We start from the raw sequence: 25952 nt of genomic DNA on the forward strand, positions 1-25952 counted from the left end.
CACCGCAGTGCAGGTAATCCGTCCTCCGGTGCTCAAAAGCCCGTGCAGCTACAGGCACATCCTCTTCTTCCCAGTGGCTATGTGGTCCTTTTCCCCTAAAGCACAGGCTCCAAGCTGCCGCGCTTATAACATTACACCTATGTACAACCACTTCACATTATTGTGGGTCCAGCACCCAGTTTAAAGCATCTGTTACTGGTGGCACCTGCTGCTTATGGTGGTACGTGACAGATGTTTGGCGCCCTCGGTGTTTAGGTCACTGAAATTCAACCATGGGGTCTTGCTTTTGTTTCTAGCGGATTTTAGTCTTTTCTAGTTTACCATGCCCTCATAAACACGTATTTGATAGAGACACATCAAGAGCCGTGGAAAGAAGCACCATTCAGTGAAAGGGCAAATCAAGAATCCCGCAGGAGCCTACATGTAACGGTAGGTATGTAAATGCACCTATGCTCACATGAAATGTCGAACATAAGCAGGAACCAGCAAATAAATATAAAGATATTTAAACTAAAAAAAACCCCACCACATAGGAACGGGCTATACTATCACGTTTAACATTCTAACAGCTACAGCTTGAAACAGCAACTTCAATTTATGAAAAAAATCTCACCTTTGCAAATTTACAGTTGCTTTAGATTGCTTTTAAAACAAAGTGAAGGACAGCAAGAGTCAATTTAATAAGAAGTTGTTACCATTTATTGTGATCATAGAAAAGCTAACAATGGGCCTGAATGTTCTGTTTCTGTAGGCAGCGATTTGACATTCGGATGCTTTATCAGCCGTATAAATTTAACTGTCTGCAGAAACCAAAGCTCTTTTAATTTGTCTCATCCCATTCCCTCATCCAGCTACTATAACACTCTGACTCTCAAGGCAGGTACCTGCCAATTTGCTTCAATGCCAGTCTTCTAATATTCTTGGTGCAGATAATGTACGAGAGGCGGGTGGGACTGGATTACTTCAACTAAAAGCAGCAGTGAGATTTTCTTCGTATATATGAGCTGATCACCTTAGTTACCCTTTGAAGTTAGTGAAGAGGAATACCTGCTTCAAGGACATGATGCCTCATGTCCTAAAGATGCTTTCTTTAGGAGACGAATCATGTTTCAGATTACCTTGTTTTTCTCCCCAGTGACTATACAGATGCAGGTATCTCAAATATGAAGGAAATGAGTTCCCAGTGAATAGGCCCAATATTTTTAACAAACCATTCAAAAGTATTGAAGATTTTTATTTCTGAGTGCTCATAAACACACACACAACCCACATCTCTAAAGTTTAAATCCTAAGAGGAAAATACATGTACATGGCATTGGTCTAAACATGAGAGAAACATACAATTAGGGAACTCCCTTGGAAGTTTTTAATGAAAAAAGACTGTCACCCATAGCAGTCATTGTGAATATTTTTCTGACTCCATTCTGTACATGAAATCATTCTGTATTTCTCTCCTCAGAACTGTATTTGAACAATCAATCTTTGAAAGAAAAAAATGTATCTGGGTTTCTTAATTTCACTACAGAATCAAGCAGGCCAGCTGATAAGCAGGAAACTTTAATCTTCTGTAATTAGCAATGGTGGAAATGTAACGTGGGGAAAAAAATCCACCAGGCTGGAAAGACAGACAACGTTTGTAACAACATTTACGTACAAAACCACTTTTTCTTCACCTTTCTCTCTTCCAGGTTGTGTGTTCTGTACTATTCCAGGTATTATGAGGTATGAAAAAACAAGCAAAAAGTTAACATTATAACCATTTTAATAAAACTCACTGTATTATTTGCACTCTCAAAATATTTCTGAAAATAAAGTAAAAAAATATTTAGCATTCTTGAAAGTCTTACGGAATTTTTTATTAAAAAAGCAGTCTTGTTTGTTGCTTCTTTTGAACCCTATTCTGCCTCAACATTACACTCAGACATAAGGGTATCCTTCCTATTACCATCATACAAGTAATCACAATGAATTTCTGTAGCACTGAAAATGATATAAAACAAATAAACCCTCACAAAAATATATACAAGTAGCCAGAAAACCAAGCAAGGAGGAATTATGTTGTCTGTATTGAAGAGTAAACACCGTTTCCAAATACCAACAAAACATCCAATTTGTTGGCACGTCTCTTCCATCTAAGACTCTTGAGTAGAAGGACAAACTAACTTCCACAGAGGAATTCCTACAACAACTTTGGTTTATAATGACCTAGAGAGAATTAATACCCCTTACATAATATTGATCTAGTGGATTTCTGTAAAGCTAATATGCCAGGCAACAGGCAAAACTATACATTTGAACTTCATGATGAGAATAATAATTTAAACTTGGTATGTCATAATCCAAATATACAGAAAAGACCTGGTTATATTAAACACATTTATCTTCTGCTATAAACTAGCTCATCCAGCCAGATCCCAACTCTTTAATACCTCGTGACTGAAGTAGCTAAGTGTTCTCTGCATCTGATGAATAATAGGCTATGTCTGGAAAGCCTTAAAAGGTTGCTGATTGTAAAGGGTGTATCTGTTTCAGCATGTTTTAGATACAAAAGTTGGTGTGACTAAACTATGCTGGTTACCAGAAGATGACTAGCCATACTGGTGCAGCGTTCTGATGGAGCAGTACAGAGACTTATCAAAAAGCGTGTTTATATCCTGCAAATATATTCAGAAACTAGTTTCTGAAAATTTTGTCCCAGAAACCTGAAGAAATGGAAACAATTGCATCAACTTGGTACCCTATATGAACTAATTAGCCCTGCTGAGAAACAGGCTATATTTGCAGGAGAGGAGCACTGCACTAGCACAAATGCACACCTCTGGTACCTCAACTAAAACCAGTATGGCAACATACCATATAATGCAGGCACATTAATTAATTCAAAGCCAAATTCGCGGACAGCACCACGCTGCCACAGCCTTGCTGGCCAGATTTACAGTTAGTCTGGCAAGACTATTACATTACGGTAGCTGCACTACTGGTAGTACCCAAACTAGCTTTGTCAGAGGATGCTTTGGTAGCTCTGAGTATTGCAATGTGCTCTGTAGACACACATGATTCTTGAAACAACTGTCGTTTCCAAGCAAATTTATAATGTAAAAGCAGCCCATTGTAGGTTCAAAATATGGTATAGATGTAGAATAGTTACACGGTGGTCAGATGGCAAGGTCACATGACATCCTGTCCTAGGGCAGGCATTCCCCTGACACTTTAAATGGTTCCACACACAGATGACTTGTGTATGGAGAACATTACACAACCTCCTAGGCAAAAATCATCAGACAAATTAGGAAACTTGCAAATACTGCACTGATCAATTTCTGCCTGGGGGAGATGGTCGGCAAGAATAAAGGAATATGAAAAGAGAGGTAAAGTTTTTGCATCCAATAGCAATCTTCCAATCTTAAAAACAAAACAAAACCCCACAAATAAATAGACGTGACTACTTCCTGAAGCGGGAATGTAAATATTAGCACAAGACAAACAACTCTGGACAGGCAGAGTTTAAACGTGTATTAAAGCATAGCAGTTTGAAAAGTGACATCGTATCAATGTATACTACCTCTGAATCATGCCACCTCAATGTGATCAGCTTATGCGTTAACAGCTGTGCTTATTTAACTGCCACTTCAGCAAACACATGAGCCACGGGAGACAAAGGTGAAGCCGAGTTCCTTCCAGTTAATACATCAACAGTCAAGGTCAGTTCCTCTGCCCAGTTACTTTCTCACAGAAATTCTCTCCTTATTTACCAACAATATAGGAGCTGAAAGGTGTAATGTCCTTAACCAGAAAGGACTGAAATGCCTGAGGACACAAGAATTGGCTCCTGTAGATGCTATACTGTATTTAGACCACAGACCTGCTGCAGGAGCTAAAGCAATTCTGACTTGTTGCCCAAGTTGTCTGCGCTAGATGAGGCTGCCTGCAAGAACAGAAACTCCAGCTGACTCCTCTCTCGCCTAACACTTCTTTTCCCTTTGCTGCTAGCTAAAATCTCCGTCTAATCGAAGAGTATTTTCTCCACTCAAGCATACCTCAGCAGTACACTGTCTGACAAACGTTTATGGTCAAATCCTTGTCCTCATTTACTCCTGTACAAATCCAACACTTTACAGAGTGGAATCAGAAACAGGAACCAGGGCATAACCCAAATAACACAAGTAGACTGACATGCTGGAGAGAATCCATTCTTCCACTGGCTCTGCAGGACTGGCAGTAAAAGGCAGTAATAAAACTGAAGTGGACAGATATTCTTCATACTTAAAAAGATCAGGATTTAAACAGGAAATTGCACTTTTTAAAGAATCACTTTCAGAAGTAAAACTGCCTTCTGATATTCATCCTGCTACTAAAAAGTCAGATGATGATATCAAATTACAAGTGAAAGCCGCGAAATTCCATCTGCATTGCTTTCGTATACCTATAAAAACGTTCTAAGGGACTTTAAAAGCAGTTCAATAGTAAAAATAAAATGATCCCTCAAGCTGAAATGTTAGGATCTGTAGGAGGGCATAATTGGACATTCAAGTGTGCGGTGCTGGTGGTGTTACTGTTTTTGAGAAATAATGACCGAATCCTTTACATGGTCAGAAGTACCCATGTAACATTAATCGTAAACAGCATGCACGGACAACCTGAAAAGAAATATCAGGCACCGCCTTTCTTTTGCAATTGCTCCAGTTTTCTTCTTAAGAGGTTGTAGTTTTCCTTCGTCCCGGGTGCCATAGGATCGAGCTTCAGAGAGACTTCATAGTGTTTCTTTGCCAAGTCAAGATTTCCCCAGCGATGGTAAAGCACAGCTGGAACATCAATGAGGAATTTCATTAGCAATATTGTTGAATAACGTGCAATCTTGCCAATCACTTGGAAAACAACATTAAAGCATTTGTTTTCAGTGAGGGTCTCTCGCTGGCTGGTGGCACAGTAGCTGCTTGTTCTGTTGCCAAATGCAGGAGCAAAGCCTGGGAGCAAAACTGGCATGGGAATGATGAAGGAATGAATTACACTGCAGCCATAAATGGCAGCTCTTATCTGGTGAGCTCATTGAGGGTTACAAGCATAGCATAAATGAACCAATTTGCAGACACTGAAGTGCGGCTACCTCTGGGCTGGATTGTGCAGCCCTCTTGATCTGTCATATCGTGTGACAGCTTTTCTGGTTTAGTGCCCTATTCTTCTGGCTAGCAGTTTTTCTAGGAAGTAAAATGGAAATCTGCCCAGCAGGAAGAAGGCTCAAAAGATTGCTTTTTCTTTTTAAACACAATGAATATGAAGCAAACAAACAATACAGCTGATAAGAGTTAGAAAGGCTCTTACCCAAATTACCGTGATAACTGGCAGCATTTGGATTGGCTTTAATTGCCTTGAGGAACAAAGCTTCAGATTCCTGAATAATTTAGAAGAACAAGTCAACAGGACGGTCTACTCTTGTAGTATATAAAGTAATGCAAAATTTACCCACAATTGTAATTAAAAACCCTCCCAATCTATGCCATATCTATATGATACCACTATATGTATATTCTAAACCTGTGTGCTCCTGTAGCTCAGGTGACTACAGCCTCTAGAAAACAGCAATAATGCTACAAGTGTCATGCTTCCACAGGCTGCTGTTATTTTAGCAGAGAGCTATTAAGCATTGGTGAAGTTTGTGAAGTAGTTTACTTAATTTTTTTTTGCCTAGTTATAATATTTTCAAACATTATCTACTGAAGTTTTCCCTATTTATTCAACCAAGCTAAGGATAATATAATTCACTATCTGAGCAAACTGCTTTTAGACACCTTTCCCTTTAAAATAGTTTTTAGCATTTAAAATGGGGGCATTCCAGTAAACTCCTTTCAAACAGATCTTTCAACATGGTTCTCAATGAAGAGTAGCTGAGTGCCCGCTACTTAAAAAATCAAGCCAATTGAAATATTCCTCACATGTCCTTGTATGTTATCTTTTCCTTATTCCCACTTGCAGTGTGTACTTTAAAGACTGTTGATAGCTGAGTCCTTCTTAGAAAAGCTGAGCTCCCTCACGAAATATTCAAAGAACAATTTACCACTAAATTTATTCTGTAATTCAAACATTTTTATTTTCCCAAACTAGCTGCTAATATAGATACTTTTGTTCCAGAGCATATTTCCTGAAGAAATTAAGAAAGATACACCCCCCAATCCAAATGGAGCGTATTTACTTGCTTGTGTGCCAGCTTAGATGTTTTAGAGAGCAAATTTTACATAGATTTCTATGCTGTGCCGTGTTTTAGGGAAAGTTGCGCACTGAGTTTCAATGCAAATGACCTGAAGATAAAATTACCTCAGTGTGGTAGGCTTCCATGTGAATGCACATACTTGTTATCTGAGGTATGTGAGAACAATAACCTGGGGAAAAGCCCTTTCCATTGTGCTAAGCTTTTATTACTTATATCCACAAAGCACAACACAGGCTCCACTGAAAAAGAAAACCTGTCAGCCAGATTTTTGGTTCCAACATCTTCTCATGTGAAGCGTGAAAGAAGTCTCTGTAAGGGTCCCTCCTCAGGGGACAAGAAACTTCTGATGTCAAGATTGAGTCACTCAACTCTGAGTGACTTAAGGGCTTCCCAGTATGTCCAACTTCAAACCTAAACTACATGCTCCTTTCAAAGCATTCCTTAGCACAGCTGATGCTGCCGCTCTGAAGCCAAAAGAGCGTGATGCAGAAAGTGCCTTCATCTTCTCGGGTCAAGGAAATTACAAACCCTAGGGTTCTTGACAAATCCTTTTGCAGGACATTCTGTTTCAGGAGAAGGACTACATGGATAGAAGTGAGCAAGGGAACCACATGTCTGGAAATTTAGGGAGTATATAACTCCATAGTGCAAGTTTTAGCATTGCTTTTTCCTGGCATAAGCGGCAGCTCCAGCATTTTCATACCCAGACTATTGATGTTCCTGGGTGCACTGGTCTCTTCGAAACCCATGCTATTTAGTGTTTTCATTAATGTTTTGGATGATGGGACTGAATGCACTTTCAAAAACTTTACAGACAGCACCTAAGAGGAGGGAGTGATCAATACACTGGAGGGGAGAGCTGCTATTCAGAGGGACCTGGACAGGACAGAGAAATGGACTAGTAGGTATCACAGAATGGCTGAGGTTGGAATGGACCTCTGGAGGTCATCTGGTCCAGCCTCCCTGCTCAAGCAGGGACAGCTGCCAAGGACCATGTCCAGGCAGCATCTCCAAGGATAGAGACTCCACCACTTGTCCAAGCAACCTGTGCCAGTGCTTAGACAGAGTCCCAGTAAAAGAGCATTTCCTGATGTTTGGAGGTAACATCCCATGTTTTGGTTTGGGCCCATTGCTTCTTGTACTGTCACACAGCACCACTGACTCCATCCATTTTGCACCTTCAGGTACTTACATACGTTGAGATCCTCCCCCTGAGACTCCTCCAGGCAAAACATTCCCATCTCTCTCAACCTTTCCCCATAAGAAAGATGCTCCAGTCCCTTCATCATCTTCATGGCTCTTCGCTAGACTCTTTCCAGTATGTCCATGGCTCTATGGGAACTGGACACAGGACCCCAGGTGTGGCCTCACCAGCAAAGAGGAAGGATCACCTCCTTCAACTTGCTGGCAACACTCCGAATGCAACAAGGATATCGTTAGCCTTCTTTGCCGCAAGGACACATTGCTGGCTCATTTTCAATATTTTGGTGTCCACCAGGACCCTCAGGTGCTTTTCTGCCAAGCTGCTTTCCAGCTGGGTAGCTCCAAGCGTATACTCTGCTGGGCTTGTTCCTCTCCAACTGCAAGGCTTTGCACTTTCCCTTGTTGAACTGAATGAGTTTCCTACCAGCCCATCTCTCCAGCCTGTTTAGGTCCTTCTGGATAGTGGCATGACCCTCTGCTACTCCTCCTAGTTTGCTGTCATCTGCAAACTTGCTGAGGGTGCACTCTGCCCCATCAGCCAGATTAATAATGAAGATGTGGAACAGGATTGGACTGCAGGAATCTCACGAAGTTCAACAAGAGTACATGCAAAGCCCTGTATCTGGAATGGGATAACCCCACGCAAAAGTACAGGCTGGGGGGGCAACTGTCTAGGAAATAGCTCTACAGAAATGTATCTGGTGAGCCTGGTAGACAGCAAATTGAATAAAAGTCATCAGCGTACCCTCACAGCAAAGATGATCAACCACATCCTGGGCTGTATTAAGTAGAAGTACAGCCAGCAGGTCCAAGTGAAGTAGTCCTTCTCCTCTATTTAGCACTTGCAAGACCACATCTAAGTATGTGTTCAGGCTGGGGATCCCCATTGCAAGACAGACATGGGCATACTTTAGCAAGTCCAGCAGAGAACCACCAAGATGACTGGGGGCTGGAGGACAAGACATACAATGAGCAGCTGAAAGAACTGGATCTCTTCAGCTTTCAGAAGAGGAGATGAAGCAGAGGCCTTATTGCTATCTACAAGTACCTGATCAGATGATACAGAGAAGACTGAGACAGACTCTTAAAAGTCAGTGAGACAGGATGAGACACAATGAATGGAAACGGGCATACAGGGAATTCCAATTAGATAAAGGGAAATTTTTTTTTTTACCATAAGGGTGGTCAAGCACTGGAAGACGCTGTCCAGAGAGGTTTTAGATTCTCCATCTGTAGAAATGTTCAAGATTCAACTGGAGATGACCCTGATTTGGGTCAGGAGTTGAACTTGATGACCTCTGGATGTTCCTTCCAGTGAAAATTACTCTATGATTCTAACTCAGTCACCTGAGAAACATACTAAGACTCAAACACTTGGCAAGTGTAGTGGTGGTGGAAGATAACCTCCTCTTTTCGTACAACCATCCAAGCCTCAAAATCAACAGTGAAGTGGCATTTGAAAGCATGTAGTAGTCGAAAGTCCCACAAAATTGTATTTTTTTTCCACTGCAAATTTTAGTATTTTGGTCTAATAAGTAAATCTCTGCTTTCTTCACTGGGCAAGTTAACAGCAATCAAAGTGAAAGATGTGCTGTCCAAATTAATTCAGTTTTATGCCTAAAAGTTGCCACCTACACAAAGGAGAAGCACCTAATGTATGGACTCATCCTTTCACTGCTGAAGCACGATGGGACAACATGTGCAATGCATTCCCAGAAAATTGAATGAAATAAGATTCTCAGAGTTAGCTGCCATTACCATACATCTTCAGCTACATGCTGAAAACATTTTTATCACCACTGCTTTGCTCAGCAGCTAGTAGAAGTGTACTGGCTGATTAAAGGCTATTTAAGGTGCATCATATTCATATTACTGTAGATATATGGAGTAAATATACATTGCAGTACATCCGGTGATATTTCAAATTGCTCTGTCTTGCCAAATCTCTTGTTGCCAAGAAACTTGCACACTGCATATAGCAAAGGCTTTGGGTAAGCACACTGCATTCCATCTGCTGCCAAGGCCACAGCACAAAATTGTAGGCTGGCTTTATTTCAAATACAAAAAATGCTGAATGGTTTTGATTTATTGTACTTTTTACTGAAAAAGCATAGATGTATATGTAACAAAAATGCAGCACAGATATTTTCAAATAACTAAAGATAGCTTGGTTCTTCATCTATTGCAACAAGAATGAAAATTTAAAGGAGAACTCTAACTTGGTGTAACATGTTAATTGAAAAACAAAACAAAACCACCAAAACAGCTCATCCTTGATGTGCTTTTGTTTCTGGAACAATAAATCGTTCATGAGTAGATACAAACAGAAATCATAAAGGGTTGGGGTTTTTTTGGTCACTTAGGAAACCCATCTTCTGCTGAAAATCAAAGTGCATTTGAAACTGAAGGAGAATATTGTGTGCTTATTGGAAGGAAATCTCTTCTAACATAGTCAAACCTTTTTGACTCAATACCTTTTAACATAAGAGATAACAAAAAAAACCCAGAACAAATCTTACTTTATGGCAACAGAGCCAATACAGTAACAACTTTTATACAGACACATAACAAGTAACCTAATAAATGAAATGCCGGAGGTTATACAACACATCAGATACAGCCAGGCAGCCCTCTAAAAATTACCTCCGTCACCCTGACAGTCTCCATCCCCCCACCCTCCCTTCCTGAACACTCAATAAAAACACTTAAAGAGCCATCTCTGTTTTTACTTGGTGAGGGGGTAGACAAGAAATCTATATTTTCCATGCTTTTTACTGTCTTTTGGCATGCTCCCACCTAAAAAACCTGTATCTCCTCTTTCCAGGCAAAGCAAAATACAGCTGCTGAGATGATAACCTTTTCTAAGTAAGCCTACTTTCCAATCCCCTTGATTTGCTTTTCCTGTTATAACCCATCAATTTCAAGTTACTACTAAAGTTTTTTGCTCTACACAAACCTACTACTCCGTATTGAAATAGTAAAACACTCACCGGCTCCCATTCTTTCTTCTCTGGACTCCACTGCTCCTTTTGCTTTATTCAGGATGCTGACTTCAAGTCAGCTTCATTTTCCACTACTATCATTTCTACTTTGTTTCCAACACATTCCCCTGCAGCATAATGACCTTTCAGGGCTAGCAATCAAAATCAGTACTTCCTTTTTTTATTTTTTAAATCCACTAAGATAGACTTGTTTCTCCTACACCTGGAAAAGTTTTCTAGCTTGTTTTCAACTTATTTTTTTCTACTTATTTCACTGTAAATGCTCTGTCATGCTGCATACTCTTGATGAATAGCTATACAATCTATTCTTTCACAGTCATGACTCACCAAAATAACCCTAGCAATCACCTCCTCCATAATCTCATCCCTTATACATTCTGGATGTTAATTTGTATCCTTCTGGAGCTTTGTTAGTGTCACCTAAAGTATATTTTATAACAGTGTCAGGTGGAGAGAGAAAGAGAGTGTACAGAAAAAAACTCCAGACAGTCTAGCAAAACAGTAACAGGGCAGGTGTCTAGCAGCATCACTAACAGAAAAAGCAAGTGCTGGGTTGTCACAGGCCCTGGTTTCACATGTGGACAGGTCATGACTCTACAGCTGAACAGGACTGTAGAAATTTAAGTGGACAGAGTAACTGGTGGAAAAATGTATCTATTCTGAGAAGTTTAGCATCATAAAATCTTCTTACTTTGCATATACTGAAGGATGTTCCTCCAGCGCTGCTAACATTATCATTATCAAAAAGTCATCAAAACCTTCAAAAGCCATAGTTCAGTAAATCATGTTTTTCTGAGGAATACCAAAAACTTCCTTGATTATTAATTTGTCCCTATCATATACATACATCAGTGACTATGGAGTCAATTAAAACAACTAAATATATTAACTGTGTATGATTTATTCTCTATCAGGTCATACAATTCCTTTTGGAAAATAACTCATTCTCATTGGTTCCATCACATTTACTACTTGTCAATGTAAGTAGCTAATGCTGAGGTACCACTCGCAGGCTGGTCCAATGCATCCAAGACAAAGTTCGATACATCGCTCAATGTATGGACTTTTTCCTCATAATATTCTGGGATTACCCAGGTATCATATCCTCAATCTGTGATAGCAAATCTGTAATATCTCTATTTTAGATAGCATCTGAGGCAAAGAGGCTAGAATTCATATTGGGTAATGGTAAACCTTGCTTCCTTTACATACGAAAAGGACAAGGACTAGCATATCACATCTAATTTTTCTTCCTGAACCCAGGCCTCTAAATCAGAGCAGGCTCTCTCTATCGGCAGTGAAGCAATACAAGACCCTAACCGCCCTCTAGTGTGCTTAAGAGCCTATTTCTCTCCACTGACCACCGACATAGTTTAGGGCAGCAATATTCCTAACACAGGCATCTAAAATAAGGTGGGATGAATTTAGGCCAGAATCACACAGCAGTACTGTGGGCAGTACAGAAATGGACATTGAAACCTTATTATCTAAGTCATAGTTCACAATGGCCTCCTCGAACAGTTTCTACGAAAAACTTACACATAGTATAAACAGGAAAATAAAAGCCAAACCAAACACTTGGAAAGCTCTAGTTACCTACCTTATATTTTTGCGATTTCCCCAGTACGTTTGCCAATGAAAACATAAGGGAATGATCATTAGGTATTAATCCCAGGGCCTCTCTTCCAACTGCTTCTGCTTGAGCTAGATTGCCTGGGAGCCCAGGTAGAGGAAAAAGAGAAAGCATCTTTTAACACAGTCTTATTAGTTACTTCTCATGCTGCAAGCACGCATATTTTATGAATAGCTGATTACATGCATTTTTAAAGAAAACCAGGTATCACACACATACAAAAGTAAAGCCCTGCAGAATAAGAAAATAGAAAACCTCCATTTTGTTTTCAACAGATAACACTTTCAGAAGAACAACAAAGCACAGATTCAAATGTTCTCAAGTTTGGTCTATAATACAGACATGCTTGCACAATGGTGGCATTTCAAACAAGCATCAGAAATTCATGCTTGCTTGAATAAATTTCAAACGATTTCAAGTGATGCTCTAAACTACTGAGTCAGAAGGTATTCTTATATTTATACAGGGTGCGTTGGTAGCCAAGTAAGAGGCAGAACTTCTTTTAGATAAATACAGGTAAAGATTTAAGTTTTGCAAGATGCCGAATTATTCATTAAAACATTCAAATGGGCTTATACCTGTGTTATCAAGCAATATAATCATATTGTTCCAAGCCAAACTATGCTCTGGTTTCAGAACTGTAGCATTCCTCCACGCATTCAATGCATCTATATGGCGATTCAAATCTGCATACTAAAAAGAAAGAGAACCCCAGTAATTTCACCCTGATTTGTTTTACTTTCTTATCATGCACTAAAGACACCACAGAGTTGTTAATGTCTCATTCCATTCTAGTAGAACAAAAATAGATGTTTTTGTCTATAGACAAAAATAAGAAATGTAAAAAGAATACTAGGGTAGTATGGAAGATAGACTGCTGGATACTAATTTTACACTTTTACACTTTTCTCTGGGAGCCAAGCTTGTTTTCAAATATGCGTGTACCAGCAGGATGGGGAGGAAATCCAGCATGCAATTTAGAAATCTACACAAGAGGATAAGTAAATATTTAATAGAAATATTTCCAGTAATCTAAATAGACTTTTGGCAGAGTTCTACTACCTAACAATACTAATGACTGCAAAACAGTCTAATATTGAGAAATGGTTAATAATATCTCTCGAACAAAAGAACACAATCTGTATTTTTGTTTATATATCTTTATATGAAAAGGTAGGACTACTAAAGGTGGTATGGAACGAAGTATACCGGGAAAGCAACAGGAAAACTACTGAAAATATTAAGTCACCCTGAACTACACATCAAGCAAACTAGAATAACTATCAGCATTTAACAGTACAGCAGAATTACATACAGACACACACACAGAGATTACTGTGATAGCTATCGTTTATTCAAAAGCACTTACCAACCGCCCTAAATTGTAGTAACAATCTGGATATTTTTTCCTATGTTTAATTGCTGTCCAGTAGCTTTGCTCTGCCTCTTCAAACCTTCTTAAACTGTTCTGTACTATTCCTAGATTCATCCAGGCAGCAGCAAAATCAGGCCTGGGCAAATTGGGGGGGGGGGGGGGGGGGGGAGGGGGAGCAAGAGAGGACAATTGAGCATTTGGAACACAAGATCCTATTGTATTATTTCTGCTCAGTTGGTGCAGAACACTGCTTAGCATTGTTCTAAACATACTGTATTTGTACAGCTAAGGACAGCAACTCCTCCGCTTCTTGGAGCTCATTTCTTTCTTTCAGAATATTCCCAAGGTTGTTCATGGCATGTACATATTTAGGATTCAACCTAAAATTCAAAATTTAAAGGATGGTTATTATGTATGGGACATGTATTACTATATGCAAATTGCTAGCTCTGCAATGCTGCAGACCATGAAAATGAATACCTAAGCATTTTCTTCATGTTAAACATGAAAGCAATTTTAGGCTAGTTCATTAAAGCAGTAAAATTACTAATACCTTACAGCTTCTCTGTAGTATTTGATTGCAGCACTTTGATTTCCTTTGTCAGCCAGGTTTTTGCCAACATTGTAGTGCACCTGAAAACAGAGATGAACATTCTACCAGGTGCTATACAGTCAGGTATTTCCTGGAGACAAGTTGCTATAAATTCTTATTCCAAATAGATACAGTCAGTGCTTATGTCATTCACTGCTGGCTTTTGTTGTAGGTGGATACTTAAGATCGGACAATATATACAATGAAGACAGCAAAACAAAATTTGAGGAATAAATTAATGAATCAGCTTACCTGTTCCAGCTACTTAAGAAAGACTGTTCACTTCCTGATTTTATAAATGAGGTCATCACACTTTCCACAAGACTCTCTCTATTGAGACCTCCTGCTCTTTACTTATTTGTCAGTAAGAGAAAGTCTGACTCGATCAAATCCACCACAGCAGAAGAAACACTACAGCAATGTAAATGATGATTAAACTTTGCTTTCGCCATAGCATAAACTAGAAGAAACTCAACATTAACAGAAAAACTAAGCTCCATATTTCAAAACCAACCAAAAAATAACAAGCACACACTAGTATTGTCTTGGGATAAAAATACATCAAACAGCATTTCTGAAATAAAAATAACGTGTACGGCAACATGTTGGAGACCCTGCTTGTTAAAAAGTGGAGAATTAAGGAAGGATCTAGAGCTCTGAGGTACAGTTACAGGGAAGAAGACGCATCATCTGAACTAATGGAAAGGACTAGCTAGGAATAAATATATTTCAGGAAAAATCTGACTTGGAAGACACCTTAAATCCTACTTTAAGACAAATCTCAGAAGACTACATTACCTGGGTCAAAGGGAAGACTTAAGTTTAGAAACGTACTGTGAGTACTGACTCCTGAAAACAGACTTCTCAGCAACTATATCAGAACTCATTATTTAAATTACCTTAGTATTTGAAATCAAATTGTATATACTTCATCTAAAACAAACACACATTGTAATTTCTTCCATACTTTGAAAATCTAATTTAAATCTTTTCAAAAATGCTATGCAGTAATTACTTCAGATTAAAGTACAAAAAGATAGGTTTGTAATGCATTTAGATAACTCTAATTCACCTTCGACATTCAGAAAAGGATTTTCTCCCATGTGTCCATCAAAGGAAAAATCCTAATTGTGTTTGGCACAATACCTGGGACTTATTGATCCAGCACAAACAATTATATTTGAACCTAATTGTTATGGTATTTAATTATTGAATTCCACCTCTATATGACTATGACTATGCAGTCAAATAAAGTCAAACAAGTAAAGTTAAGAACGTTTTCCATGCTTTCTAGAATGAGTGAAAAAGTAGTTTCGCTGGTTTTACAGACAGCAAAGATGCTATAACTAAAACAAAGATACCAAAAGAACCCCTCAGCCTACCATAAATATCTAATGACAAAACCATCTCTACACTGGATTATAATACACAGTAACATCCTGCTCTTAAGAAAAGAGTCAGCAAAGGGCTTCCAGGCAGACACAGTCATTTGAGAGGTGAAGGTGGCTTCTGCCATAGAGCCATGTCTCTTCACTTCACTGGCCATGACAGAGAGATGCAAAGGTCAGCCTTTAGCCCTACTCCTCCAAACCAGGCCTACAAGAACTATCTGCCCTCCGCTAAGCACAAGGCTGTAACGCTCCTCGACTTCTCCTGTGACCCCCACCTGCACAACATGGGGACACAAGTACTTTCTATATACCAATGGGTGGGAAGAATCTGGCCTTTAAAAATTTTAACATTTTAAATTTCATCTCTAGAGACGTGGTTCTTCTGCCTTTGACAGATATTGTGCATGCCAACCTGGGAGAGAGGATTTTCCTTTCCTGATTAAACATTTAAGAGCACACATAGCATTTCATTATTAAATGATTAAAGATACATATTAACTGGAAATGACGTGTTACATTATGCCCACATGCTCCTTTATCAATCTTCAACAGGCAATTACTTTACAGTAATAGCTCTAAAAGGAGCATTTCTCAGGGATGCATAACAACACAGTGTTCTCCGCAATCAGGTACAAATACCCTAAGATAGAACCTAGTAGATCTCAACAGGCATAGGTTGTTTCAAGCTGACATAACCATGGCACCATAGCCTGGCCAAAGGATTGGTTCTGTGTTCGCAATACTTCAATTGGCCTAAGAATCCAGTATAAAAAAGCAAAATCACTGTACATTATTCTATGTTAGACACCCACAGTGCTTGAACTCTTATTTGCTTAAAAGTGCACACATTTAAATGAGGAAGAGAGAAAAAAATGTAAATTTTCCTGTACAAAACCAAAATTACTGTCAAACTGATTTTTGGGGCTTTTTTCCTCAGAGGAGTGTAGGAAGAAATTGAAATGTAGTATCATCTTCTAGGAGGTACACCCCCTCAGTTGGAGCACGACTATTATCAACTATTTCATTCTCTCTTTCTAGCTGCTTATAATCACCTTTTCAGCAAATATGAACATTTGCTGAGAAGGATGGAAGCAAAGCACAGATGTCAAAATTTCCACAGAAACATGCAAATGCTTCTGTTCGACGCCAGCTTCTTTCATCAAACATTCTTTCCTCTACTACTGAAATTCCATTTTCTAAATAATAACAAAAAAAAGCCCTTCACATTTTGTTTTGTGCAGCTAACGTTGTCGAAAGGTTCTTCTGCATGACTGTGCTTGTATACAAAAAAAATTGACATCTAAAGTGGTATCTGTGCAGCAAAACACTGCAGGTAGCCCCTATCAACATAGCCCACAGCACTTAAGGTAAATTCTGCAGAAGATAATCCCTTTTTAATATATAACGTAGAAAAGAATTCTCAATATCTAAAGCAAATGCTCTCTAGATCAGTTTCATAAATTCTTAAACAGCAGTAAATCTTGTTCTGTCACAAAGAGGTTTTACAAGACCTTTTAAGAAAGTATAGAAAGTAATCTCACAAACTATTGTACACTTTCAGTATTAGTGTAACTTGCCTTTGACAAATAATTACAGTTTGCAAAAAGCATTAAGTACAAAGTGACTACCCTTAGTATGTCAAGGCACACTGGTTAGTAACACATTCTGTTGGGGAGTATCATAACTTCCTTGCTTATTATTACAGAAAAGTTGCTACTGAAATGGCTTTTTAAAAATTATGTTTTTAAGTTCTATCCTTTAAAGAAAAGCCAGCAGCAAGAAGAATGTACAGATTACATACATAATATTATCAATTTACAATCATTTAAATTCAGTTATTTCAAATCTAGGAAAAGAAAAATGGCAGCTATTTCCCACGTATTTAACAATGCAATTGCAAATTTTATTTAGATAATCAATTAGAGGAAGTCATCCAGCAATAAAAACCATCTCCAGATTCTTAAAATCTGCCATGTATTTGCTAAAAGCTGAGAAAAATTTGGCACTTCCAATAGTAAATATCAAATGGAAAAAAAGGCAGTAAGATGAGCATTTTGAGGAATAATCTTTAAAATTAAAAGAAACAATGTGCAATGACCTCAGAAGGTCACCCCTGGACATATACCCCTGGACATATTTAACCAAGATCCGTAACATACTGCTTTCTCTCTCTTTAAATAAATAAATAAATAAAACACATATACTTAAAATATTTTAACTATTTTAAAGAAATAACATTTAAAATAAAATATAAAATATTTAAAACATTTAAAAATCTGTATTGTGAACTTAAAAAAAAAAAGTCAAAATCTTTGTAACTTCATTATGGTACCTGATTATTTCCAATAAATTTTAAAATCACTGGGCCACATTTATCAAAGTTGACCCTAAATTTCACCCTCTTGAGCCAGATGCATCCAGCACTCAAGGGGGTAGATTAACTATTATCACAGACGATCTGATTTAATGCAGTTTCCACACTTTTATCTAAAGACATGTTTAAAGAAGATGAGTCGTGAAATTAGAGAAGGCACTGCTGTAACTGCTTCTTACTTAGAATTAAGGTAAGTTTACTCTACACTGCTCACATACAGACGATTTGGAATTAAAGAGAGATGTACCACAAAACATGAATTAGAAGCTGCAGCTTTTGTTGCTATTTGGGAGACACCTAGAAATTCTGGGACCCTGCTACATAAGGGAAGTAAAGCATGACTGCATTACACACATTAAAGATGTTCCAAGAACAAGAAGAAAAAGCTATTATCTGCATTCCATCTTTTGGTCTTCATCAGCCTCCCACTGAAATAAATGGACCACTGAAAGTCCCATGGAGTCATTTTTAAAGGAAGTCTGCAATTTCAAGACAACAGAAGATCAGAACAGAACTTAGTTCCAATTTTTACATTTACCTTTGGCAAAACTGAAAAAAAATATAGCTGAGTCTGTAAAGAAAAAAGAGACTGGCTTCCCTATTACTGTGATTACTCCTTCAACAAAATTGGAATGTGAGCCTACAAAACCCTCCCTGTTCACATCCCCACGCTTACCATTTGCCCAAGCTGTCACTAGCAGTAACACAGCTCAGGCATGTCTACAGGACCCAATGTTGACAAACACAAGCTCATTTTCCCTATACACTCATTGGCTTTGAACCAGCCGCATTAGTTCAGTAGCTTGCACACAGCTTATCGGCTCACGCACGGAACTGTGCGAACGCGGCTACACAGCTTCCCAGCCAGACGTGGCTTGTGTCCAAGGAGCTTGGAGCACAGGCAAAGAGAGTGTGGATCTGTCTAAAGCACTCTTACCATGGCAGATGGATGGAGCTACACACAAAGAAACAGATTGCATTTGCTCCATTTATAGTATGCACTTGTCATGCGGAAGACAAGATATACTGAGGTCATCATTAAAAAGAAGATGGTTGCCTACTGCTGCCACACAATAAAATACAACCCCTCTTTTCCTACGTATTGAAATCTGAGATTATTGAAAAATACTACCATGTTGTAAATATTGGCGCTAAATGCTTTTTACAGCTCACTACTGCATATTTGTATTCCAGTAGATACTAAGTTCATCATTCTCTTTGCAAAGTTGAGCATCCACAGGTTCCTTTTTAAAGTCTGTGTCTTGATCTGTATTGTCTAGATACCCCTCTAGATTACAGAAATCCAGTTTTTTAAAACGTCGATGTATTTTTATTGACAAGCTGCTTCCTAGTCCTAGGCCTTCAAAGAGAGTCTCTGCTAAAATTCAGACAACACGAGGGCTCTGCGGTATGCTCCAACAGATCACACTCTCAGCTATCAAAGGACTGCTGCGGAGGTCACCTCTATTGGCAGGCTAGATTCAGCCTGCCGTGCCAAACACTGGTGTTCAGCTCAGTGAAACATGCTATCCAGTCCCACCCTCTTACTTGTTCCCTCATTAAGCCTTGCAAGGAATACTGCAGTTTTCCTCAGTGTCCGTGTCTGGAAGACTCTAGCCCATTCAGCCGCCGTGAAAGAGCAGAAGTGGGTGCAAAGATCTGGCCCCCATGTCCTGCAATTACACTGATGATAGGCTGCTTTGTCCCTTAGCTGTATAAATATATACACCACTGGAAAGTACGCAAAAAGGACTCTAAAATGATAGCATAGGCATTATTCAGGTGAATACATTGCTAAAACCTACTTACTTTCTTTTCAATATTTTGTTGTAATAACTTGCAATTATACACACAATTGTTTTGGAACATTTTATTAGCGGTATATCCAATTTGGCTGGATGCCTTTCCTGAAGTGTATTCCCCCTTCTGCCTCCCCCCTCCACTCTCACCCTCAAGTTCTGAATTACAATATTGTAATTCGCACTGTCTGGTATTTTGACGATGCTACCACTGTAATTTAGGTGGCTGACATGTCAATCTCATATTCTTGCACCAAGCAAGACTGTGAATAACACAGAACAACAATATATTAACTATGCGTAACACCTCCTCTATCCCAAATTGCAAACCACTTTTTTAAAAAACAAAGATAGATTAAAAGTCCACATGAATGACTTACTTTTGCATTCAGAGGGCACACAGACAGTGCACTCCTAAAAAGCTGTTCTTCTGACCTCCACTGACTGCTGCGGAGTGCACAGCGCATAACATTTATCAATAAGATTCCAAATACTGCCACAGCAAGAATTTTCTAAAGGAACGAGAGACAAGTTAAGAAACAAACCATTCAATTGAAGCGCTTCATCATCAACTTTACTGATTGTTTTGACGGTACCTTTTTCTTGGCTTGCTTACTCAAGAGACTAAATCCATATGTAAACAGTATACAATATCCAATACTGGGGAGGTAGATGACTCTCTCTGCAATAACAAATCCTACTCGGAAGAACAGGTTACTTGCAGGAAGAAAAGGGATAATAAGAAATCCAAGTCCCAGTGTAAGAATTCTGCAAACAAGAAAGATTCTCAAATCAACCGCAAATCTTAACAGAAGTACCTTTTCCACTTATAAACTTTATTTAAACATTGTAGAGGATGTGCATATGGAAATGTGCATTCAAAAGCAGCCTTTGGGTATTACATAACAAAATCAAATTAAGTTTCAGTGAGGTTTTGACACTTCACTCCATCAGGCACTAAATTCTAAAATCCTAGCTGCGATTCCCAGAAAAGCAATGTTCATGCTTCCAAGCCAGAAAATAGCCCCATTAGACATTAATGACATAATTCCCATTTAAAATAAACAGGCAGGAAAAGTAATGGTACTGTTTATTTTTAGAACTGTCTAAAAGCACCTATTTTTGGAACTAGTAAGTCAGTAACAGGGGAAAAAATATAGGTCACTGCTATAGAGGAAACTTAGGTACATGTCCTACTGAGAGAGCGTTTTCTTTCCTAACAAATACATCAATAGTAGAATCCACTGTGCTTAACCACCTGAAAGTCAGTCATCTAAGCTCCTTCTATAGTTCAGAGAGAGACCTTCTTTGGTTTAGGTATCTGTGTTAGGATGAGTAATCCTCAGCAGGTAACTGGACTATACAGAGCTTAGACAACCGAGACTAGGTACCCTGCTTTTACAGAACTGACGTAAGGCAATATGAATCCCAGGTCTGTGTCAGGTGTTTGTTATAAAGGCCACAGGCATGATAGTTTTCTACTCTAATATATTACAAATACATTTCTATACTGTAATGAAGATCTGTCCTCTTATTCTTTTCTCATCCCCAAGAGTCTTAGATCTTCACTATACTTTTTGTCTTTACTTTTGACTAAAAAAACTGTTCAGCAATATAGGCTTAATGTGGTTATTTTTGTAGAAAGTATGACATCACTTGTAGCAAGAATTCCACCGCTCTCCAAAATGACTTTATCTATGCAAATGAGCATAGGAGCAGTGGAAAGGAAGGCAGGTGGGATGTTAACATTGGAGGGGATGAGGGGGAAGAGATGAAATTACAGAATACTACGGAAAAGAAAAAGAAAATATTCAGCACTCTGAACAACAGAATGACCTTGTTGTGATTGAGCTTTTGAAAAATTTTAAAGAATTGAGAAAGGAATTATTCATTAAATCCATGGGAACAGACCCTGAAAAGTTAAAATGAAGCCCTTAGTGAGGCAGAAGAGTTAAAAATTATTTTTTTTAGTTGTTTGGGTAAAGTACAAGATGTTTCCTCAATAGATACTATGAGTCACCATTTGATTTTTTAATCGTCTGGCCACGGCCAGCATTTATACCTCCTTTCAAGGCACATCTCCTCTTTCTTTCATTATTAGGAGACGATTAATGTAAGTAGCAGGGGCAACAACATACATCAATTCCTACTCTGTTGTGAGCACAGATTACTTTTTACCACCTACAGTGTTAAGGATCTCAAAATGCCATTTCAGGGATAAAATAGAGCAGCCATCCATACCTCCTCCTCCGTTTCCCAGTAGTCAATGTACAGCGATGGGCCCAAATTGGGATAAAACTGTAATGACAGCTATAAATATTTATTTGAACTGCATTTGCTAGACATTGGTTCCAATGAATTGTTAAAATTATCAGTAGTGGATTTAACCAAATAATACTGTACTCACGTTGGCTGGGCATCTAAAATTCATCACTGTCTCTTACCTTCTCTTATGGCTGTCTTCTGAGCACAGAGCTTGGCCTATCAGACCAATTAGGCAGAACCAAAGTGCTGCTAGTGCAATTATCCTCCAGTCGCTGACGGATTTAATGAGGGGTATGCAGCCCATTGACCAATCAAAACACAGCCACCAGGGACACAACAGCAACCATGCATTCAACGAATAGTAGTAATTATAGTTTATAGCCTGTCAGTCAAAAAGAAAACAAACATTTATTTGATACTAAACTTAAGGGCGGGGGGGGGTTAACTTTAGTTCTTCTCTCTGCTATTGTTTGCCTTACCACAAAACATATTTTCTACAATAAAGAGGCCTTAAATACTGGTAGACTACAACTAGTTACATATCCTATACAGCTGTGGAATTAATTTTTAAATTTTTCTTAAACATAGCTAGGTGGCTCTCCTATTCAGAACAGGGAAATTAAATTCTGTGCTTTCTAACCAATATCCACATGTAAAAAGAATAATCTCCTACAATCGGAGACAGTACAAAAGACATTGCCCACTGTCTTCGCCCTTCATTCTCCATCTCCAGAAGGAGCTTTAATGCAGTCAGAGATACAAAGCCAAGACATACTCTAAATGTACCAGACCAGAACTTTAGGCTATTTTCTTCAATTGTGAAAGAACAGATGAAAAGCCAAGCACAGTATGTGGAAAAGGGATGAAACCCAGCAAAAGCTAAATTCTTGCATGCATGGGAAAAATAGCGAGTAAATGGAAATGTACTTCAACATGTGCAGTGCATGCTAAATTGACTACAAAGAATATACAAGGTATACTATTTTTAAAAAATTACAGAAAATCACGACAGCAGCACAAGGGAACGTGACTCATCAGATATCCTGAAACGTAAAGATCGCCCACTTCATTGTTTCTTTGAAGCACACGAAATTCAATTTGATGACAAAGACAAATGTTCTGAGTTGTCCAGAAAAAAGCAACTTCATAACTTACTCTCACAAACAGACTGTCTGCAAATGAAGCCGGGTTGTCTACTTCAGTGAAAGCTGGTGGCCCTGTGCCCATAATCCTCCAGCGTATATAAAGTATACTGGCCCCTCCAGACATCAGAAGAGTTATCCTGAAAAGCAGCCCCTTTCTTAACAGCCCAGCATTCTACAGGAAAGACAGAAAAAAACCTGCTCATATAAAAAACATTATTTTGTTCTCTTCACAGATACATTCACATCCTTTTCACCACTATCTTAGAAAGAAGAGGCTATTCCTGTGCATTTTTGCTATTAGAGTTGACATTTTTATTATTTTTGCAGTTACTAGAAAGCTCTCAAACTTTATTATGTTTTCATTGACTAATTGCAAAATATTTTTTGTAAACATTTTCATTTCCTTCTCAATTAGAAAAATTTTTAGTTCAAGAAATCTCTCTTCTACAAATCCTCAGTAACTCTACAGCTGATGTAATTTTACACAGCGATTTCTGATAGGGAATTTGAGCAGAATACAGCCTTTAGTATACGGCGTGTTTTCTTTTTAAAATGGAGGATGTTACTTTGTGAACTTTGTTTTAAATAGCCATATACAGTTGACTGCTTATCATGGAAAGTTTTTGTCCACTTAGGTTTCTTCAGAGGTAAAATTACACGCATACAACAAGAAAACTGCATAGTTAGAAACTGGGAGGAATTAGAAACTGAATTAAAATTTTCACAATCACTAACGTGATTAAAAAGCTAGTGACAGACAGGCACCCAAATCATTTTGGTCAGGCTAAAATTACCCAAGATCTAAAAAAAAATTGTGTTTAATCTACATTAACGCAGTTGATTTACATGACATTTTATAACATACACTCTAGGGTCTAAATAAGACAATTCACATAAAACATAGAGAAGTGATGTCATAGAAGCTAGATTTGACAGACTTTTCAATTTTTCCCTCCGCGAAGTAGAACACATTTTCTCCAAGCACACATCAGTTTCATAAATGAAAAGAAAACCACTGTATACTGTAGATGTTCTTCAAGCTTCACCAGTAGAGACTGGAAACAGAATCATCAGTAACTATAACGACATCCCTGTCACAGCTTTGAGATGCAAATCCAAGCTTCCAAACCCTACCCAGCTAGCAAACGGTAACTCAGATAGGAAATGAAGGACATAGCTTCTCTCTGACCACCTGTATTACAGTGCTGTGGGGCTGCCTTAGAGCTTTCGGAAACCTGATGGCTGAAATTGTTCTACGCAGCTTCAACAAGTCATTAGAGAAGCAGAAGATGGAAGACGGGAGTTTCTCTGAGATGAGAGATCATTTGGGCTACTTCTCTTTCCATTCTTACACATCTGAAGATGAAAGCGTCAGTACACAATGGATTTTTCCATGGAAGAGTTGACTTAAAAGAAGAGTTGATCTTAAAAAAAATATGGTTGTGTAATCTCCAGTATTAGCTTTCCTTATTCCTACCTTCCTCCCTTAGTCTGATATGCTTCTATTACCTTTAAAAACCTACCTGATAGGTATACATGATCATCTCTATTCCTCCGTGGGAGCTGGCACACTGATTATTATTACCTTTTATTGCAATATGCTGATTAGAAAGTACCACCATAATTATTTAGATCAGTATTAGTTATATCTGAAGACTAAAAAAAAAAAAAAAAGTACACAGACATCCGACAGCGGCCTGGCTGAAGATAAAAGTTAAGTTTAAAAGCAATATTCAGATGGCTTTTTAATATTTGTAGTTGATAACAGAGCCATCATAAAATATTTAGCTGAATGCCTAAGGATAAAGACGTTTGTAATGCTGATTTTACGTAAGTTAGCCTTTGTGCTCAAATGGTTACTCCCAACTTACACATCTCAGCAACCAAAGTCACCACAATGAGGATTGTAGGAAAACCGCTCCTAAAAACTGGTTTTGGAAAAGCATTGTGCTACAAAGGAAAACCATATAGTGAAAATTTATAACTACCTTATGACAGATTAACTACATAAAACCTCTTCTCCCAGACTTCATTTCATGTAACAGTACATGCAGCTTCTTAAAGGCCAGATTTCACAAATTGCCACAAAATCTCTTAGTAGGCAGAATTTTAAAACTGGAAGAAGTGTAAACGTATCATCTTTGATTTAAAGTTAGCTGGAATCTGGCATGAAACTGAAACCTGTCTCAATTGAGAAGAAAAAAATATCAAGCCTGTCAGTGTTTAAGAGGCATTTGGAAAATGCCCTTAATAACATGCTTTAAGTCGGCCCTGAAGTGGTCAGGCAGTTGGACTAGGTGATCATTGTAGGTCCCTTCCAACTGAAAATATTCCATTCTATTCAATCTAAATCTACTCTCTTTCAGTTTAAAACCATTGCCTCTTATCCTGTCACTACAGTCCCTGGTAAAAAGTCTCTCTCCAGCTTTCTTAGAAGCCCTTTTTATATATTGAAAGGCAACAATGAGGTCTCCATGGAGCCGTCTCTTCTCCAGGCTGAACAAGCCCAACTCTCTCAGCCTGTCTTCATACAAGAGGTGCTCCAGCCCTCTGACCATTTTGTCACCCTCCTCTAACAGGTCCATGTCTTCCATGCCTGCTCAGAGCTTGATGCAGCTCTGGCTGGGGTCTCATGTGAGCGGAGCAGAGGGGCAGAATCACTTCCCTTGACCCACTGGCCATGCTTTCTCTTATGCAGCCCAGGATACGGTTGGCTTTCTGGGCTGCAAGCACACGTTGCCAGCTCATATCCAATTTTTCATCCACCAGTATCTCCAAGTTCTTTTCCACAGGGCTGCTCCCAATCAATTCATCCCCCGGTCTGTACTGATATTGGAGATTGCCCCTACCCAGGTGCAGGACCTTGCACTTGGCCTTGTTAAACTTCATGAGGTTCACATGGGCCCACTTCTCAAGCTTGACAAGGTCCCTCTGGATGGCATCCTTTCCCTCAACTGCACCACTCAGT

At 38.7% G+C, this 25952-nt stretch overlaps 1 protein-coding gene across 1 annotated transcript in view; it reads right to left on the reverse strand.

Annotated features, from left to right (window-relative positions):
- Window positions 1–1213: 1213 nt before the first annotated feature.
- The window catches only part of TMTC4 (transmembrane O-mannosyltransferase targeting cadherins 4), a 57047-nt gene continuing 32308 nt past the window's right edge, over window positions 1214–25952 (reverse strand). Inside the window, exons 8-18 of the mRNA XM_063337086.1 lie at window positions 22995–23156; window positions 22019–22221; window positions 20171–20342; window positions 19955–20086; window positions 13972–14051; window positions 13691–13798; window positions 13413–13554; window positions 12622–12736; window positions 12011–12123; window positions 5320–5389; window positions 1214–4802 (exon numbers count right to left, since the gene is read on the reverse strand). Coding sequence (XP_063193156.1) covers window positions 4651–4802; window positions 5320–5389; window positions 12011–12123; window positions 12622–12736; window positions 13413–13554; window positions 13691–13798; window positions 13972–14051; window positions 19955–20086; window positions 20171–20342; window positions 22019–22221; window positions 22995–23156 — 1449 coding nt within the window. The 3' untranslated portion in view covers window positions 1214–4650. The remainder of the gene's footprint in view (window positions 4803–5319; window positions 5390–12010; window positions 12124–12621; window positions 12737–13412; window positions 13555–13690; window positions 13799–13971; window positions 14052–19954; window positions 20087–20170; window positions 20343–22018; window positions 22222–22994; window positions 23157–25952) is intronic.

The sequence above is a fragment of the Chroicocephalus ridibundus genome, chromosome 1, assembly GCF_963924245.1.
Source record: "Chroicocephalus ridibundus chromosome 1, bChrRid1.1, whole genome shotgun sequence".
Taxonomy (NCBI): Eukaryota; Metazoa; Chordata; class Aves; order Charadriiformes; family Laridae; genus Chroicocephalus; species Chroicocephalus ridibundus.